General features: G+C 42.0%; 1 protein-coding gene and 1 long non-coding RNA gene across 3 annotated transcripts in view; both read right to left on the bottom strand.

The window, feature by feature from the left end:
- Window positions 1-542: 542 nt before the first annotated feature.
- Window positions 543-5245, bottom strand: LOC122459057. Its single transcript, XR_006279489.1, has 2 exons — window positions 3580-5245; window positions 543-1802 (listed from the first exon to the last, which is right to left on the bottom strand). It is a non-coding gene; the product is annotated as an uncharacterized LOC122459057 (long non-coding RNA).
- A 1119-nt stretch (window positions 5246-6364) lies between these two features.
- Window positions 6365-21140, bottom strand: part of XRCC2 (X-ray repair cross complementing 2) — a 32058-nt gene continuing 17282 nt past the window's right edge. For both annotated transcript variants that reach the window (XM_038389806.2, XM_038389807.2), the window contains exon 3: window positions 6365-10078. In XM_038389806.2, the coding sequence (XP_038245734.1) occupies window positions 9363-10078 (716 nt within the window). In that variant the 3' untranslated portion in view covers window positions 6365-9362. The remainder of the gene's footprint in view (window positions 10079-21140) is intronic.

Here is a 21140-nt window from a genome sequence, read left to right as displayed (position 1 = left end):
CATGCCTCATGAAGCCTTACACAGGAAACCAGGACAGCAGTAAGGAGTACTTCGACAATCAACTAAGCAGGTGCAGAATGACTACTGAATATATGTATGGCATCTTAAAAGTTCATTGGTACTGCCTTTATGGCAGTTTAGATCTAAATGAGCAAAATATTCCATAGTCATAGGAGCCTGCTGTGTGCCGCATAATATTTGCAAAGCTAAGTTTAAAAAGTTTCCCCGGGGTGGAGTGTGAAGATAGATTGCCTACCAGCTGATTTTGAGCAGCAAGATACCAGGGCTATTTGAGGGGCATAATGGGGACTATTCAAACAAGGGAGACTTTGAAGCACCATTTTGACAATGAGCACCAGTAATATACGTTTCCATAAAGGATTCTGCCATTCTTTGTTAACTTGCCACCTTGCATGAAAATTTTGATGATTGCTTCCTGACCGTGATTTGTAGCATGCCAATTGCCACCGTGTATTAATTCCAGCAGCAACTACCTTGTGTAGAAGAGAAATAAAGATTACCTTTCAGAGGGTACTTTTTTGTTAAATAGCAATAAATATGACATAGCTCCCTTTCAACCAAGCATTTGCTAACACTAAAGGGCATCCTCCCAATGGAGGCTCTCATAGCTGGAGTTGCACACAGCTATCATTTTGGAAGCTGTCCGAAGGGGTGGTGTGAACAGAGTACTGCAATGGGCTGGAAGACGCAAGGAATGTATGTGAGGAGTTTGGGGACTGCATGGCAAACAGTTCTGTATGGGCTGCAGGGGGTGTCAAGCACATGTATTCTGCCTGCAGCACAATTAAGGACTTCAGCATTTCTGTTTGCTCCTCCATCACTTTTATCACCTACTCCTGGCCAACAAACATTTGCTCCTGGCCCTGCTTATTTTTAAATTTTCATTAACTGTCTCTCTTCTTGCCTTTCATTCTTGTTCTGCACCATCAGAGCATTGGAGACCTCCTAAAACACATCTTCCTTTTGTAGTTAGTCATTGGCTGCAAGTGTGTTCTCTCTGCGTGCAGCACTGGCTCTGGCCAGATAGTCTGCATAGCAGACTCCAATCGAACTGCCTAATAAGACCACAAGTCTTGGTTTAGTAGCAAAGGCACCTGGCCAGGCTTATAATCAACAAAGCACAGTCCTAGCTATCTGGATCAATGTCTACAGTTACATTAGTACCTGTATGCTCATAACAATGAGCTCAGCTCAGTGAATGGAGGGACTTTCTATTCCCTCCTCAGCTGGCCTTCTGAGACGCCTCTTTATACACCGATACAAACAAGTTACGTATTGCCCCTCTGACACTGATCGTTAGCACCCTTTACCTTAGATGTTGGTTCAATCAAAACATCTCTAGCCATCATACTATCATCCTGACCTTATCTTTAGGAGCGGTTAACATGTTCCTGTTATCTTTGGGGAGTGTGTTTGTACCATACTTAGTATCAGGGTGTTCTGGTACCACCCTTCTGCAATGTGTTTGCATGAGTGTCCTGTGCCTAGTACTTCTCAGGAATGTATGTGTCCTTGCAATACCAGCCCTGTCCTTGCCAGAACCTGTGAACTTAGAAACAGCCATGTTTTATAACAGGGCCTGACTTCTGCTCACAGTCTGCCTTTTGCTCACTTTGTTTTATATCAGCAGGGCCTGACTACTACTTTAGTTCGGCCTCAGGTATTATTTTAGGCCTCATAGCTCAGGCTCTTCTTCTACTACACCTTGCTCCTCCTTGGTTGCTTCCTTATCTGGTGGAGATGCTCCATCGGTGTGTAGGGGGTTCCCGTGAAGGCCACATCTGCAAAAGCACAACAACAAACAGAAGCACAATTGTTAGTGAACTCTCACCATCTAATCATAATAGTAAAATACACCTCTTTCTCACTGTCCCTTGGCAAGCACACAAGCTTGGCCAATGTCCTAAAAATGGTGAGTTTGGCCAGGGGGACGATGACACACCTTCAAGAGGGGCAAAGGGTGTTTTTTTAAGGGGATCACTGTAAGCAACTAGGGACAATATCTTAAATTTTGCCACCATTTTCCACAGGCAGGGGTCATTGAAGACAATTGTAACGATGCTGGTTCTGTTGGGACCCAACTGAGAGTGCCAATTCAGGACAAATTGCTTCAAGCAGGGAAATTACAGCCCAAGGCTGGGGTTTCTATGCACACAAAGGCAAACCAAACCAGCCAGACAAAGAGGACTTTGGTTTTACCGCATTGGCTAACCACAAGCAATTCCCTTATACACTCAGTTTCCCAGTATCACCACCAGTGCCACTTGTTATGGGAACAAATGGTTATTTAAACTAATACCCCAGTAAAAGAAAAAAGGTTCTCTCAATCCCAAAGGACCAAGCCCCAAACCCAGGTCAATATACAAATCAGATCTTACCCACAAATCACGCTGTTGCCAATCCTTTAGAATCTAAAATCTAAAGGTTTATTCATAAAAGAAAAAATATTAGATGAGAGCTAGAATTGGAAATCAATTATGGAATGGAATCAATTGCATACAGTAAAGGCAAAGTTCTTGGTTCAGGCTTGTAACAGTGATAGAATAAACTGCAGGTTTAAATCAAGTCTCTGGAGTGCATCCATAGCTGGGATGGGTCATCAGTCCTTTGTTTAGAGCTTCCATTTGTAGCAAAGTCTCTCCAGAGGTAAGAAGCAGGATTTAAGACCAGATGGAGGAGCTGCAGCAGCTTTTTATAGTCTCTTGCCATGTGGTCTCTGCTTTCTTTGTCCCAAGGACAAGCTGTCCATCACATGGCATGGAAAAACCTCAGAGTTCTGTCCATAGGCATGTCCCTGCATACCTTGCTGAGTCACAAGCCTTCTCTCAATAGGTCAATTGTATAGCTGATGGTCCTCGATGGGACATCAAGCAGGCTAGGCAGAGCTGACACCAAGTTGTCTGGGGTGCCATCCAGAAGCATAGCATAGGTTTGAAATACAGACAATATAGAGCCAATATTCATAACTTCAACTACAAAAATAATACACATATACAAATAGCATAATCTTAACCAGAAAACCATTACCTTGTCTTAGACACCTTATTTGACCCCTTTTATACAAGATTTGGTGTCACTATAGGACTTTGGTTGCAACAATGATCTATACAGTTACAGATTCTGTCAATAATGTTACCCTCAGGAGTAAGATATTGGTGTAAGCCAGGATGCAAGGGTGCATCTCCTGTACGTATGTGGCTTCAGATAGGGTCCCTATGCTGCTCACCTGTGTGCTGCTTTGGGCCCTGCACAAGTGATTGCCAAACGGTGTGGGAAAGTTTCCTACAGCAAAGCTGCTCTGCCAAGGAACCTTTGTCAGAAGATTGGCAAGTATCTACAGGAAAGTTTCCTAGAGATCTCTGTGGAGGATTCGCGCGATATCTCGGTGTACATTAACACACTGTTCCACCCCACTGAGTAGCTGCACACGGGAATGTGAAGCAGAATTAAACACTGCTAGTCTTGCACATTTCTATTCCTTAACCCACTTATAGCATAAAGCAAAAGACAGCTCTACCTCATGTAACTGAGCGGTATCAACTCAAAATGATCACTTACCAGAGCTCCCCTTTCCTGCATCATGAATGCCAGAGACAAAGTGCTGGGACTAGCTCAAACCTCCAGAGTTGAGATGATGTCCTGGCTTGCAACAGTACCGGACGACCGTCGCCTGTCCCATCTCATCCTCCATTTCCACTTCCTTGTTCATCACTTTGGCCTTGGGATTGAGTCTGCTGGCCACTGTCTGCAGCCCCCACAAAGTATCCATGGGGCTCTTGTTGGTGGAGGTTGGGTTGCTGCCAAGGATCATGTCCAGATCCTTATAGAAGCAGCAGGTCTTTGACACAGCACCAGAGTGACAGTTTGATTCCCTTGCCTTCTGGTATGCCTGCCTCAGCTCCTTTATCTTTGCATGGCCCAGATGTGTGTCCCATTCATAGGCCTTATCCAACATGCTATGAGAAATCTGACTGTTGGAGAATCTTCATATTTGATCACATCAAGGAGGGCAGAGGTCCATAAATCTATGATTGACAGAGTTGCTCTGTCAGTTCATTAGCGCAATTCACTTAGCTGCCAAAACAGCCTGCAAGTGATAACTTCCGCTCCCCCAATTTATTTAGGCATGGGCTACACTGGGGCGGGGGGGTTTCGAACTAAGTACGCAACTTCAGCTATGCTATTCACGTAGCTGAAATCGAAGTATCTTAGTTCGACTTACCTGACTGTCCTCAGAACGGCAAGTCGACTGCAGCGGCTCCCCCTTCAACTCCACTTACTCCTCCTGCCGAGGTGGAGTACAGGCGTTGATTCGGGGATCGATTTATCACATCTAGAGGAGACGTGATAAATCAATCCCCAATAGATTGATCACTACCCACCAATCCAGCTGGTAGTGAAGATGTACCGTTAGAGCATGAAGCAAATTGGTTTTTCCCAGTCTCAGTACCATTGCATCTCTTTCATGGATGCTTATGGTTCATCCTTCCAGCTGACATCATCCTGACAGAGGTTAACGACAGTGCATTTCCAGATCACTTATTGGCTGCAGCGCCCATAGACATCAAAGGGAGTCCCAGGTGCTCAGAATTTCTGAAACCCAGGCCACTTTGTTCGATGCCTAGTAGAGCTATACAGAAGATAGAAATTCCATTTCATGGAGGATTGAGAGATTTTGAAATTTGTGTGTGTTCTAGTTAGGCACAACCCCGCAAAATGTTGAAATTCTCCTAAAAAAAAAATCCAAATTTTTTGTTTCAGATCAATTGAAACATTTTGTTTTGTAAAATCAAAATGTTTCATGTAGACTATGATTTCTTATATTACAATAAAATACTCACAATTAAAAGATATTTTAAAAATAAAAATGTTTCAGTCCAAAAATGTCAAAAAAGGATGTTTCAACACCGAGCTTTTCCCTAAGGTTTTTCGCCAAAACAAAATTTCTATAAAACTGACATGAATTTGGAAAGCATTTTGCTTTGGATAGAACTGTGTTCTCTGATGGACAATGGTTCAACTGAAGTTTTTTTTTCTGTCCAGCTCTAATGCCTAGACATAATTCTTGATGCCTTTGGGCCACCCAAGTTAGAAAATGTAGGTGTCAAGATTCCTTCCCCACTCTGAACTCTAGGTACAGAGGTGGGGACCTGCATGAAAAACCCCCTAAGCTTATTTTTACCAGCTTAGGTTAAAACTTCCCCAAGGTACAAGCTATTTTACCTTTCAGTCCCTGGACTTTATTGCTGCCACCACCAAGCGTCTAACAAAATATAACCGGGAAAGAGCCCACTTGGAAACATCTTTTCCCCCAAAATCCCCCCCAAGCCCTACACCCCCTTTCCTGGGGAAGGCTTGATAAAAATCCTCACCAATTTGCATAGGTGAAGACAGACCCAAACCCTTGGATTTTAAGAACAAGGAAAAAGCAATCAAGTTCTTAAAAAAAATTGTAATTAAAGTAAAAGAATCACCTCTGTAAAATCAGGATGGTAAATACCTTACAGGGTAATCAGATTCAAAACATAGAGAACCCCTCTATGCAAAACCTTAAGTTACAAAAAGACACAAAAACAGGAATATACATTCCATTCAGCACAACTTATTTTATCAGCCATTTAAACAAAACAGAATCTAATGCATATCTAACTAGATTGCTTATTAACTCTTTACAGGAGTTCTGACCTGCATTCCTGCTCTGGTCCCGGCAAAAGCAACACACAGAGAGAACCCTTTGTTTCCCCCCCTCCAGCTTTGAAAGTATCTTGTCTCCTCATTCGTCATTTTGGTCAGGTGCCAGCGAGGTTATCTTAGCTTCTTTAGAGGTAAAAGGGTTTTTTGTCTGGCCAGGAGGGACTTAAAGATGTTTATCCTTCCCTTTATATTGATGACAGTAGGTTTATAGGGTTTTGGGATATATCGTTGTTGTCCACATATTTATGTTTCCAGGCATAGTTTCATGGTTGTTCAAGTAACAATGGGGGTGATAGGGCAGTACATGGAAAACAAGTGTGAGTGAGACGTGGGTACTCAACACCTGTAAAAAAAATCCAGCCAATTATTTAGGTGCCTAACATTATACACCCCAATTTGAAAACTTTGTCCCCAGAAGTCAGATGAAAAAATGTTAAAATGCTTACTGTAACATTGTCTCAGTTATCTTGCTCAGATTATAGGAGGTGTTTCTTTTTAAATATGCAATTTATTATACTGATGTGTGCTAAACTGTGAAACATATATGTTGTGTAACATGGCTGAACTAACATTGCAGCAAGAAACATATTTTGTCCTCTTGATTTGAGTGGAATTTGTAACTGTAATGTATGTTTTTTGCATTAAATAATGTATCGTATTTTTCCTATAAAGCCCCTTGAAGCTTTCAAAGGGCACTCTAGATTAATAGATGTTACGTTGTTCCTTGCCAGAACTACACTGAATTTCCCATATGGTCTGGAGCTTGTTTGCCAGAGCTGCAACATGCAGCATGCCAAATCCTGCACACACATGTTCTACTTGAGCTTCATTCAGGAAGAGCTTCTTCTAGTGCTTTAATTGTTCGGAACTTGCAGCATTTGACATCTCAGCTCAAGCCAAAAGCTAAAATGTGTACAGACTACACCAAGACAGTGCCAAATAAAAAGCTAAACAGACGAAAGCAAACAGATTACGTGATGGAGAATTCTTACTGTTAGCCACGTGCTGGGGCACTCAGAGGAGGTAACATCGTCCTAGAAACTAGCAATGCCACTATTGGAGGCATTTTTTCCCGAGCTTGGATAAAGGTTCAGATGGAAATTTGGAGTCAGGAGGACATCCCAACCAGGCTGGAGTTTGGCATTCAGCCAAGAGGGTATGCTCCAACTCACTGGAGAAATGGAAAGACAGCATGTGGGAGAAATCACATTGCTTTGCAAGCTTCAGATAAAGAAGAGTGGAATTCCAGATTGTCCAATGTAAAGGAAGGGTGATTCCTGGGATGTCCAATTCATCTGTATTAGCACACTAAAACAGCTTCAGTTTAGACTTCTTGAGCAAGATATGATCAGAATGAATTTTACAGCCCTAACCTATCATAGAAACACACATTTCAGAGTTGATACAGAAACCTATCATAATTCAGAGGTTCGGGTTTTTTTAGGGTTTAAATGGATACAGAGATGAGGCACTGTAGAAAAGCTGTCTGCTTTCCATGTGAGAAGTGTTCTGATAGGACTGTTTCAAAGGAACCTGAATTCAGAAGCACAACTTTTTGGAAGGAGTGGAGCACTAGCATCTGTCAGGCCAATGCATACAGAAGTGGTTACAATCTCCTCAAATACAATCATAAGGAGGAAGTAAATTTACTGGATTGCATGTTTAGTGTTTCTGAATAAATATGGAAGAAGCAAGCTCAAGTTTGTTTCTTCAGTTATTTCCATAATTTTATAGGACATATTTGAGTTTTCATACATATACTATGTTGTTTGTTTTTCCTGTATACATGATGTTCATTTTACTAAGTAGTGTTTCTGGATTCCTTATCCTCTCCCTGTATTCCTTGTTTCTTACCATGGTAACAGTGCATATAAATCTTTTTGTTCATCCACTCCTCATTATGTTTACTTTGATCTGCCCTTCAAATCACAATTTTAAAATACATAAGTTGTGTCAGGGTGCCTCCATTCTCCCTTAAACAGACACAAACAAGATGGTGGTGGTGGTAGTACATTACATTCACCATTGTAAATCAGTCTTTAGTGTCTGTGAAAGGAACCAAAACTTACAGCTGTTGAAACTAAAGCATTCTCTATCCACCATAAGGGGTGGGAGCTGTGCAAGCTTTCCTCATCATCAATCTTCCATTCTCTATCCACTTCTTTTTTAGGAGCAAAAATTCATCGGTCTCTATTGAGAATTCTGAGCTTCTGAGACTAGTAATTGCAATATCTTCGTACTAGGAACTATACTTGGATGAAAATTCAATTCACAGAGGTGAAACAGTTGTAAAAGGGTAGTAACATTTAAAAATACCTCTAAAAGATTATGCAATAAGGAACTTATTGTATGATTGATAAACTAACTGATGCACACGGCTCTGAACATAAAGCGCACCAAGAAATATATGCTGTTTAGCCAGGCGTTTTCTCATCTGCCTCTTTCAAATCATATGATTTACACTTGTGTGTCTCTCTTTATTAAAATACAGTGTGCAGGAGATACCATGGTACAAAGAATGCTCAAATACTGGAGGATATGATATAAAACCTAGATCAAAAGAAAATAAATTGTAGAGGAGCTTTTTGAGAATACTTTTTAGCATTATGATAGTCCATGTGATCCCATAGCTTTGTAGAGCCGATACACCAGAAGGGAGACATAGGGTAGTGGACTGATGATCATCTGAAACTAAGAGATCCCTAAGTTAGGTATTTACACAATTGGGTGCGCTTTTCTGCGGCTAGACTGATTTTCCAAACAGTGGCTCGCATAATAATAAATGAGAATCTAAAACTAGTAACATAAACCACATTGATTGTGACATGGCATCCCAGATTTGAGGGAGGAGAGCTAAAAATTATATTTAAAAAAATGATGTTTCTAGCCCTTTTCCTTTCAAATGTTAACTACTTGCTAGATATGTCACTAACTTACAGGGGCCTCGGGCTACCTCCTAGGATCAGTCAACTATGGCCCTGTGTCCCTCAACTTGGGAGGGCTGCAGATGCTTGAAGACTGCTGGCAGAACAATGACAGCCAGAATCCCTATTCCCCCAAGCATGTGACACAAATGGGCAGTGCTGGCTAGGACCACCATGACCAACACTACATACCCTTCCCTGGAGGAGATGAATCCCACCCCTTAGGTGCAACTGTGCCTGCTAACAAAGGATGTATGCCAAGTGTATAGCCCCATGCTAATGGGAATGAATTAAGACCAATATTTAAAAAGAGCTAACATTTGCCTAAACACAATCACTAGCATAAGTCACTGGAAGATGGTTATGACACAGAGCTGAAGTCAGTGCATTTGGTTGTATACCCTCTATGTTACATTACATAAGTATATTAGGAGTTAAAGATGCCCTAAACTTTTAGTCTTCTTGATTTAATCTCTTTATGCATCAACCACATACAAGAAGTTTCAACATTCTCTTCTATTTTAAGCTGACCTTCTGCAGAAATTCAAAGCTTTAAACTCCTCTGCCCTTTACTGAGTTTAAGACGTTAAAGGTGGGTGACAAAATTCATTAACAATCTGAGATAATAAAATAGGTTAGAAGAATTTTTTTTAAAACTACTTAAAGTAAAGCTAATTAGACTGTGATGTGAAGATTTACTACAGTTTTAGAGATAGACTGAAGTTAAAACTGAACTCCAGATTCTGCAACACTGAATGAACATTTTATGACATGGGTTTTTTTGGTGTGACAAGAAACAATTGAAAACGCTTTGCTACTGCTAAAATTACATTGCTTAGAGAAAAATATTCTGTGGGTTACCATTTGTTGCCATGATTTACATAGATAAGGCCTATACTCTACATCAGCTTCACAGTGAAGTTTTAAAGGAATGGAGCTTTCTGTGGAGTTTGAAGATTTCTGCATAATCGTTTGTGTTGTTGCAAACAGGGCCAAATGATGCTCTCTTACTAGCTTCTCAAGAAATTCAGCACATCTCTTCAGATTCACCTCCTGAATGTTAAAGCTCTCACCTCCATTGCTTCTATCTATCCAATAAAAAGCTGATATACTATCTAAAATCACAATGCAGAGAGAAGGGTGAGCGCAAAACTTGTTTTCTAGAGAGTAAAGAGTGAGAAGCAACTGAGTGCTGCTATTGCAGTTAACAAGAAAAAGCCTTCCAAGGCACTGTTTGATCATTTCTTCTGTGCTTTGGGACAATCTGTGTTCAAGAATGGTAACTAGGCGAAGCATGTCAAAATGGTAGTCTGTATCAATGAACAAGACTTCTACTTCTAGTCCTCCTCCCGATTTTGGAAGGACACAGCGGGTTATCAGGTGATAAAGCATTTCTGTTTTTCCTGTTCCTTCTGGACCATGGAATTCAACGACATCTCCTGAGAATAAAAAAAGAAAACAAAATTAAAAAACCAAGCACATGAGATAGGTTGTAAGCAATACCTGCTCCATTTTCAAGGTTTAAGCTGACCTGATTTTTCAAAGTCACAGAGCACCCACAATTCATTTACTTAACTGGGAACTGCTAGTGCACATTGACAGCTGCAAGCGCTCATTGCTTCTGAAAAATCAGGCCAGAAGAGTATTTTGAGCCCCCTTGATCTACATCTACTAGTTCAAGGGTTCTCAAACTGGGGGTCATGAGACTATTACATGGGGATTGTGAGCTGTCAGCCCCCATTCCAAATCCTGCTTTGCCTCCAGCATGTATAATGGTGTTAAATATATAAAACCATGTTTTTAATTTATAAGGAGGGGGAGTCCGCACTCAGAGGCTTGCTATGTGAAAGGTGTCACCAGTAAAAAAAAGTTTGAGAACCACTGTACTAGTTACTTAAACGAGATTGCTACACCCTTATCAGAACTCCTGAAAAGAAGCCAATTCTTCCTTTTGGCCTGGGGAGCTCCGTGGCTTCTTGCTGTTTTGACAAATAGAACAAATGTAGAACACTCCCTTCTCCCATTCCTATCCCAGTCAGGCCCTTGAAAGAAGCAGGGAACATACATCACAGATTCAAGTGATGATGCATGTCAATGGTATTCAGTACAAAAACATAAAATAAAGAGATCTCCTAAAAGAAATTAAAAAGAACCACCAAGTTTTGACTTTTCACCAAATCCCCAACAGTCTATTTGCATTATTTAGCCTAATTTTGATGTCTAATTAAACCCTGCAAAATACAATTCTTCATGCTGCTGTAGAAGTATGTACTGCAATGATTACTCCAATGGTTAATGTAATATTTGATAACATAGAAACTAAAATCACATTTCTATTGAAAAATCCATTTTGTGGCTAATAGTTTAAACAACTATATGCTACTGATGACTGCACATGATCAAGTGATTTCCTTTTTCTATTCCCCCTCCTATCCCCAAACACACAATTAAGTTTCACCTGCTGTTAATTAAGGCTTGTCTATACAAAGGAATTTAGTCTACACTAACTCAAGTTGGTCTGGTCCGAAAATGCCTTCATACATGACACAATTCCTTCGAGTGCACTAACTATGCATTTATCACAAACTCTAGAGTCCTCTTTCAAAGTATATTAAGTTTGATGCAAATTAGTGTGATCTATTGTTCACGTGGATGCAATGATGCTGCACGCTACTTTGGCTGTCCTCCAACTGCTATCCCACACTGCTCTACAGCGCACATTACTGACCTGTCTCTTCACCTGTGTGCTCTCCACTGCTATGGGGTGAAGTTGACCAGTTCACGTGGATGCAATGATGCTGCACGCTACTTTGGCTGTCCTCCAACTGCTATCCCACACTGCTCTGCAGCGCCCATTACTGACCTGTCTCTTCACCTGTGTGCTCTCCACTGCTATGGGGTGAAGTTGACCAGTTTAAACACTGGCACAGTGCCAGGATCAGCCCATTTGTTCCTGGATTCCAGTATTATTGGTATTGCAGCAATATTACTCCCACAGCCTTTACAACATGCCTCAAGTATCTGCTTCGACCTGTGCTGAGACCCTAGATCTCCCTGCCATCTCGGCAGCAGAATTGGTGCAATCAGCTCTTGAGGCCAGCCTCCGCAATAAAGATATGTTTGTGGACACTGCGAGTCAGATGTCCACAGGTCACAACTGGGACACTGAGCAGTTTCAGATAAAGATCAAGCAGCTCAAGAAAACTTACTTTAAAACCAGGATGCCAAGAAGCAGTCCAGTCATGGAAAAATAACCTGTTTATTTTTTAAGGAACTGGACAAGATATTATGTGATTACACCACTACTGAACCCAAGGAAGCTGCAGACCCCTTCTCTCTCAAGGATAAGCAGCAAGAGTCATTGGATGAGGGACATGAGAAGTGCAGTGAAGAGCTATCCACAGAAGCCAGGATTTCTTTCAGACTCCAGACCATGAGAGCAGCTGTGCAGAAAGTGAGCCTGATTCCCAGTCAAAAACCCAGCCTGGGACTCAGGAGGCCGATCCTACGGAGGGATCCTCAGCACATAAGTCCAGTGCAGTTACTGGACAATACAGGGTACTGGGAACACTTTCATAATTTCCCTGCTGTACCCTCACTGCCGTGCTCCCAGATGCCATTTACTTCCCTATCATACTGCTGGACAAACTTCTGTTCCAGGTGCCCGACACTGCAGTCAACTTTGTAACATGTGAGCTGCGAGCCTTTCTGAGTCTCCAGCTCCTGCCTCCCCCAGCCATACTGTCCCTTTTCCAAAATGGCAAGTGGACCAGCCAAGCAATCAGCTTCTTTCTTGATGGTCTGCCCTTTGCCCCTTTGAATAAGGCCATTCTTTACACATGCCTCAATGTAACATCATCCAGAGTCAGGATAGCTTAATGGGAATGCAGAGGTGATTATTGTCTCGTTTGCCTTCAGATGTCCCCTGCTTATTCCTCCAACACTGCATAAGCACCTCCAAGGCACAGCTCAACTATAAACACAGTCCAACTGCAAACACAGCCATAATTCCCAATCCCCCATGGCCTTCAGGGCACAACTACAAACCCAAACAATATACACTGCACACACAAAAATACCAAACTAGCCCTCCATGCAGATACCACTTACCATCTCTGAAGTCTGCTCAAGACTGGGAAGAATCTTAGGAAGGGGAAATGAAAATAGATGTTGGCAGATCTCACTGCAGACTCTCCGCAAAAACTTAAAACCAATGGCAAGCTCTAAATTGCATTTGAGGTCAGAGAGAGAAAAAGACAGGGAGCTATCCAGAGAAAGCTGTGAAGTGGCTAGAGACAGTTTTGCTATGGCAAAAGACACTGTAGAGAAAGACAATGAGGAGTCCGGTGGCACCTTAAAGACTAACAGATTTATTTGGGCGTAAGTTTTCGTGGGTAAAAAACCCACTTCTTCAGATGCATGGAGTGAAAATTACAGATGCAGGCATTATTATACTGACACATGAAGAAAAGAGAGTTACCTTTCAAGTAGAGAACCAGTGCTGGCAGGGCCAATTCAATCAGGGTGGATGTGGTCCACTCCCAATAATTGATGAGGTGGTGTCAATACCAAGAGAGGGAAAGTTGCTTTTGTAGTGAGCCAATCACTCTCAGTCCCTATTCAAGCCCAAATTAATGGTGTTAAATTTGCAAATGAATTTTAGTTCTGCAATTTCTCTTTGAAGTCTGTTTTTGAAGTTTTTTTTGTTGAAGTATGGCTACTTTTAAATCTGTTATAGAAGGTCCAGGGAGACTGAAGTGTTCTCCTACTGGCTTTTGTATGTTATCATTCCTGATGTATGATTTGCGTCCATTTACTCTTTTACGTAGAGCCTGTTCGGTTTGGCCAATGAACATGACAGAGGGGCATTGCTGGCACATATCACATTAGTAGATGTGCAGGTGAATGAGTCCCTGATGGTGTGGCTGATGTGGTTGGGTCCTCTGATGGTGTCACTAGAGTAGATATGGGGACAGAGTAGGCAACAGGATTTATTACAGGGATTGGTTCCTGGGTTAGTGTTTCTGTGGTGTGGTGTGTAGTTGCTGGTGAGTATTTGCCTCAGGTTGGGGGGCTGTCTGTAAGCAAGGACTGGCCTGCCTCCCAAGGTCTGTGAGAGGGATTGTTTTTCAGGATAGATTGTCGATCACTGATGATGTGCTGGAGAGGTTTTAGCTGGGGGCTATACGTAATGGCCAGTGGTGTTCTGTTATTTTCCTTGTTGGGCCTGTCCTGTAGTAAGTGACTTCTGGGTACCCATCCCGCTCTGTCAATCTGTTTTCACACTTCCTCAGGTGGGTATTGTAGTTTTAAGAATGCTTGATAAAGATCTTGTAAGTGTTTGTATGAGGGGTTAGAGCAAATTCGGTTGTATCTTTGGGCTTGACTGTAGACAATGGATCGTGGGATGTGTCCTGGATGGAAGCTAGAGGCATGTAGGCAAGTATAGCCGTCAGTATGTTTCCAGTATAGGGTGATGTTTATGTGACCATCACTTATTTGCATTGTAGTGTCCAGGAAGTGGCTCTCTTGTGTGGACTGGTCAGGCTGAGGTTGATGGTGGGGTGGAAATTGTTGAAATTCAGGTGGAATTCTTCAAGGGCCTCCTTCCTGTGGGTCCATATGATGAAGATGTCATCAATGTAGTGCAAGTAGAGTAGGGGCGCTAGGGGACGAGAGCTGAGGAAGCATTGTTCTAAGTCAGCCATAAAAATGTTGGCCAACATACTGTGGGGCCATGCGGGTACCCATAGCAGTGCCGCTGACTTGAAGGTATAAGTTGTCCCCAAATCTGAAATGGTTCTGGGTGAGGACAAAGTCACAAAGCTCAGCCACCAGGTGTGTCGTGGCCTCCCAGGCAACTCCTGGAGGGTAATACAGAAGCAGAATGCGTGCTGCTAGTGGACATACAAACAATCTAGTGCCCTCAGCCAGGACCCAGCCATGTTTTGCAGCCATTGGACAATACCAGGTACTGAGAACACCATCATAAATTCCCTGCTGTACCCCCACTGCCATGCTCCCAGATGCCATTTATTTCCCTATCCCAAGCTCATGGCAGCAAGAACAATTACACCTGGGAGCCCAGCTCTTTCGAGCCATCTAACAGCCCAAAAACTTTGAGCCCTGACACTCAACACCAGAAGGGAGTAGAACAAGAAGAGGCAGAGGCAGGATGTTTACTTGCCTATGAATTGGAGCCTCTCTGGTCCCACATGTTATTATGTGCTGCCCTCCAATGCACTGCCTCATTTTAAAGCTGTGTTTCATTGTTGTTCTAATTAAAGGTTTATTTCTGGTTGTAACATACTGAACTGTAGTTTAATTAAAAGAGGGTATTCAGAAAGAGTATGCAATGAATGGTACACAGAAAAACCATATATTTTGCATAAGTATAAAGATACAGATGTAAGACAAAATAAGGAGTGGCATGATGTTCCACTTCTACCACCCATAAAAGACACTGCAGTGCCCATGAACCATTCCTCCCCACTCCTCAGGGTAACAGCTAGATTACATCTGCACAAATTCAGGCTTGAGACTCAAAGGAAGAGGAATAGGCATCCCTGACAGTATTGCCCAGGCTGTTTCCATTTTCTAGTCAATGCCTTGCTGGATGCTCAAACTGCTGAGCAAGCCTCTACACCTCAGCCTCCCACCCATCGTTAAGCCTTTCTCCCTTACTCTCACAAATTCTGTGCAAAATACTACATGCAGCTATAATTTTAGGCAAGGTTTTTTCTGAGGCTTCCAACTTATTCCACAAACAGCACCACCTTCCTTACAGACCGCCAAATATACACTCCACTGTCATTCTGCAACTTCTGAGGCTATAGTTAAGCAGTTCATTCCTTTTGTCCAACAGCTTCACTAGCCAGGGAAGCAGAGGATAAGCTGGGTCTCCCAGGATAACCAAACCAACCTCCACTCCATTATTGTCCTCAGTGATCTTGGGGGCAACGTCTCCTTTATTCATTAAAGTCAACAGAGCTGAGTTCCAAAAGATTTGAGCATTTGTGGACCCTTCCAGACCATCCCACATTTATGTTATGAACCTGCCATGGTGGTCAATTAGGCCTTGGAGCACCATGGAGAAATACCCCTTTCTGTTTGTAAACTCAGAGCCCTGGTGTGTGGGGGCAAACATTACGAACATGGGTCCCATCAACTGGCACAATATAGTTTGGGAAGCCCATGTATGCATAAGAACATAAGTATGGCCATGCTGAATCAGACCAATGGTATCCTGTATTCCAACAGTGGCCAATGCCAGGTGCTTCAGAGCGAATGAACAGAACAGGCAATCATTGAGTGACCCATCCCACATCGTGCAAAGCCATCAATCTCCTGAGCATTACCAAGCTTTTTAACCTGGTGCAACAGTACCTGACCTTATGCATAGTACCACACACCTGCATGACAGGGAGATTGACTGTTGGGGCCACTATGCTGAATTCATTGGCTATGGACTGGTAACGTTCAGGGTGGCCAGCTTCCAGATAGCACCAGTGACCCACCTCTCAAATGATCTGTGTTACCACATGTTGGTACACTGCCACTGCAGCTCCAGTGCTAGTTCAGCACAGATCTGAAAAAAGGTTACCTTTCCCATTCTGAAATTCTCTTGCCACTGCTGGTCACCCCAGGTCTGCAGAATAAGCCTCTTTCACCAATCGACACTGAATTCCCAAGTCTAGAAACGATGCTGCACCATGTGAAGCTCCTCCAGAAAGAGCTGATTTCTTGCAGTTGATCGTTGTCATCTTCCTCATCCTCCATCTTCTGCCAACACTGCTGTTGCTCCTGGAGGAGCTGCTACTGCCGACACATCATCTGCTCAGTGGTGCAGTCGGTGAAGTCCAAAGCCAAAGCCCCCCAGCTCCAACAGCTCAAAAAAAGCCCAAACAGCCTCTGCATATTTGGAGTTGCCACCAAACCTGCAAGATGCATTGCTGGTCCATGCTGACCAACAGACTACAATTTAAATTGATGCTAGCTTGCCCAGACAGAGAGGAAGCATGGGGTGGAGACAGCAGAATCATGGGATACTTTGAATGTCTCCCAAGGTCCTAATATTCCACTGGCTTCCTTTATTCATCACACAATGTGCAGTGAGAAAAATCCTAGAATGCACATAGATCAGCAACGAAGCAAAGGACCATGGGATACCATCCTAGAATGCCACATGCTTAGTATGCACCAAACCCCAGACATTATACACAATGCAAACTGAAAAAAGGCACAGCTATCCTGAGTGCATGCTATTAGTATGGTGTACTAGTTGGTGTGCAAACTGAGTGCAAACTAACCCTCCCCCCCATATAGACAAGGACTTAGTGTTGAAGAAATTGCTATTGATGAAAGACTGGCAACTGGACGACACTGACTGGCAGCACCTCTGTCATTACAGGTGGATAGGGCTTGAAGAGGAGGCTGCTACATAAAAGACTAAGACTGTACTGCTATTTCTGATAAATATACAAAGAAAAAATAAAAATGGAGATAACACAGGGAAGAAAAAACATGTTAGATGTCACTGTCATGTTTAGACATGTCTATTTTTGTAACATCGACAGGCCTGTAGTGTTTCAGGTATAGAATGTGCTTGTTCCCCTTCACTAGCTAGCGACATGTACCTGTGACTGACAATGGGAATGTCAGCAGATTACCATGCCTCAGTGCAGGGGACTGGACTAGATAAGTTAACAAGGTCCCTTCCAGTCCTACATTTTTATGATTCTATGATTTATTACATATTTTCTCAGACAGTGCTTGCAATATGAAACTGCATCTTTTGGGAAGATGGCATTGCAGATTGCATGGGAGCTAGGAAGCTATTCTTCTGCCATCTGAAATGGGGATTTTTCTTTTTGCAGGCAGATGCAACCTACTTGGAAAATTCTGCTTCATCCACAATTGAAATAATTAAAAACACACTATCGAATGCAAGGAAGTGTTAAAAAGACAAACCTAGTAAGTATAACCCATTACTAGGGAGGTGTTTCGTTTGTCAGATACACATAAAGGACACCTAAAAATTCAGTCTTACATCAAATGCATCCGATGAAGTGAGCTGTAGCTCACGAAAGCTTATGCTCTAATAAATTTGTTAGTCTCTAAGGTGCCACAAGTACTCCTTTTCTTTTTATTTATTAATTGCTCTCTTTTTCATTTTAGAAAGCTACTATTCTCTCTTTATGGTGTATGCTAATTCCATGTAGGGCTTCACACATTATGGTAAAGCATGTGCAGTAAGGTGGACATTTAACTGCTCTACTCTGGCAGAATTAGAATTGCACAACAGTAAATGCAGTTGCATTTCCATGACCTAGGCAAGTGTAAATGGGGTAAGAGCTTTCCAGAGGAAGGCAAGAGCAGAGAATTAATTGCAGTTTTGTTCCACTATGTTTGTGCCTGTGTGAATTAATAGGGTTTTTCAAGTCATTACTCAACTTTTATAGGCTATTATTGTTCACAAGCATACAGACTATAATGGAGAAGTTGGGACAAGCGAAGAAGCAGTGAATTGAGACTTGCTTCACACACCGGAAGTGTTAGAAGTAATTTACACATGATGTGACAGCTCTATCCACTTCAGCTGTACATGGAAACTCTCTCTCCATAATACATAATATGTGAAATTCAGCAGTCTCTTTTCAAACTGGAGTTCTATTTTTCTCAATTTTTGATGTTTCCAAAATTATACAGAGGGGCCTGGGCAGCAGTCAGGGTTTATTTGTTTGCGCTGAATACCCCTTGCTAGACTAAGGGCAAGGACTATTCAGTATATTAAATAATTCCTTACTTTCCCCTCCTATTCAGAGTTTGCAATATTTAACACTGCTACTTTCAGGCATCTATTATTCTGTTTCAGAGTAGCAGCCGTGTTAGTCTGTATTCGCAAAAAGAAAAGGAGTACTTGTGGCACCTTAGAGACTAACAAATTTATTAGAGCATAAGCTTTCGTGAGCTACAGCTCACTTCATCGGATGCATTATTATTATTATTATTATGTATTATTCTGTTGTATCACATAGACCGTGCTGAAGACATGATAACAATCTCAGAACCCTGTTACAATATGAACCTGGCACAAAGAAGTCCTTTCAAATATGCTGGGTGGTGTCATTTCCTCCAGCTCTTTCTCTCTAAGCCTTTGAAATATTTTAGAACAAATTTGTCTTCTCCTGAAAAGTGCTTTACAAAATATATGTTCGGTCCTGCGATTGGCTTCTGCACAAGACTTCCATTGCCTTCAATGGCAATTTTGAATGTCGCTCTGTTACTGGATTTGTCAATTAAACATTAAGAGTTGTTTCATCCATCTCTGAAGTGAAATACAGCTTGTTCAAAAAGCACACAATGATGCTACACAATGGTTTAGCTGAGGTAGGGGATAGCACTGTTTCACCGTTCTCAATGGTGAGTTTAAGAAAATTACAAGTTATTCTATGAAGTAAATATTTGTTTTTATCAGTTTAAAAGATGTTTTCCTTTGGGATTTTATGTGTGTATTCCTATAAAGTTACCTTCTGTAAAGCCCTGCTCTGGGGGAAGAGTTCCCACCAAGCATTGGGGACCGTTATGATCTGATAAACTGTTCGAAAAAGTTTAATTACATAAAAATGGTAAGTTACATGAAAATCTATTCTAAAAGTTTCTCCGAGGGTTTATTCATTTTAATCTAAGGACAAGACACCTTATTTAAACTCCTTCTGAAGTTTGTTGGATACAGTTAGGTACAACTTATGTCTGAATTGGACTTTGAAGTTAACATCCATTCTCTCAAAAGAAGTACGCTTTGGACTGTAAAAAAACTTGAAGGAGCAGGGAACTTCTGTGCCTGTGAGATTATCAAAGAGGCTGCCCGCAATAAGAACCACTATGTAATGAGAGCCCTTTATAGCATAATTTATAAATTTAGATTTTCACGAAGTTAGTGACTGAGCTGCTACAGTAAGATAAGAGGAGGAAGTTCACCCTTGCAGATCAGAGCAGGCAAACCATGACACAACAGAGGAAGGAGAACTGGCTGACAATTGAACTTACAAAAAATCTTTGACACAGTCTCTCACAAGAGGTTGTTAAATACTCCCTAATACCACCTGTTATATTTTTGTCAGTAGATCTCAAAGTACCGTAAAAGAGGGGAAATAACTACGGGATAAGAAGTACTGTACTGTCATAGACTAAGATACAGAGCAGGAATAAATGGCCAGTTTAATATGGAAGGAGGTTAACAGAAGGTTTCCATATTACGACTGGGGATGCCTAATATTTACTAATAGTCGCGAAGTACATGAACAGCAACATGAAAAAATGTGCTGATGGCATGGCAAAGTTTCCAGATGAAACAAAATTTATTAGATTAATCAAGACTAGAGATTAAGGCCCTATCAGAGCTAAGTGAATGAGTAGCCTGGTGTCAGATGAAATTCAGTACTGCTGAATTCAAGTTGATGCATACTGTAAAGAATAACCTGGACTATTCACAAGTACAAATTGGTTCTAATTAGCTGTAATCATACAAAAAAAGATCTGGGTGTCACTGTAAACAGATCAACAAAAATGTTTGTTCAAAGTGCAATAGACCTAGAAAAAGCAAACCTATACAGGATGTATAGGGAATGGAATAGAAAACACTGAAGCCACTACAGTAATGTCTACACGCACTGCAGGTCTAGTTAGTGAGACTTGAGTCAGCTGACTCATGTCAGGGAACTCTGGGCGTGAGCATCTACACTGCGTTTTAAACCTAGGCTAAGGATTTTTGGACCCCTGCTTGAACCTAGGGCTCTGGCATCCACACTACAGTGCACAGACCTGAATCAAAGTAACCCAACATCAGAGTTTCTATCGGCCCCCCACCCAGCATCAACACTTCAGCCCTACAAATCTGTTGCACTATGTGAAAACTCTACTCACCATCCTGCTTCCTAACTGTAATGGTACTGTTGATGGGACTCAGGTGCCCATACGGAGCATGAGTCCATAAACTGCATAATTAGCTGCTTTGGTGGGTTTCTCAGTAGAATGGCTGCAGTTTGAGAAGGCTTTATAGTGAGCTACCAACTCAACTGAGAATTGGGCTCTCCACCGCTAGGCCGAGTCACAGTGGCAGGAAAATGCCCATGTGCACAGGTTCTGAGGATTATTAGGACATCAGTCTCCAGGGCTGTCAAACTATTCAAATGAAACTTTGCAAGTCTTAATTTTTAAAATGGATTGTTCAATAAAGGTGTTTTTGTTTGGTTGTCTTTATATTTATTTTTGTCTGTTTGTTTTGAAGTTTGACATAAAATGTGGGTTTCAGAGGAAAAACACCCCCTCCCCCCCAAGCCTTATTTCTGCCCCCATTGCACCCTGGAAGACAGGGATAAGGGATTCCCGGAAGGCTATGGGGAAGTTTTTGGACTTGTTCTCACTCACTGCGCTCACAGTTCATGCTGCCCGGGTGCCCTCTGCACACACAGCTCTAGGGAGGGCAGGGGGCCCGGGAGC

This window comes from Dermochelys coriacea, chromosome 2 (assembly GCF_009764565.3).
Source record: "Dermochelys coriacea isolate rDerCor1 chromosome 2, rDerCor1.pri.v4, whole genome shotgun sequence".
In the NCBI taxonomy this organism is placed as follows: Eukaryota; Metazoa; Chordata; order Testudines; family Dermochelyidae; genus Dermochelys; species Dermochelys coriacea.
This window is presented reverse-complemented; position numbering and strand designations above follow the sequence as displayed.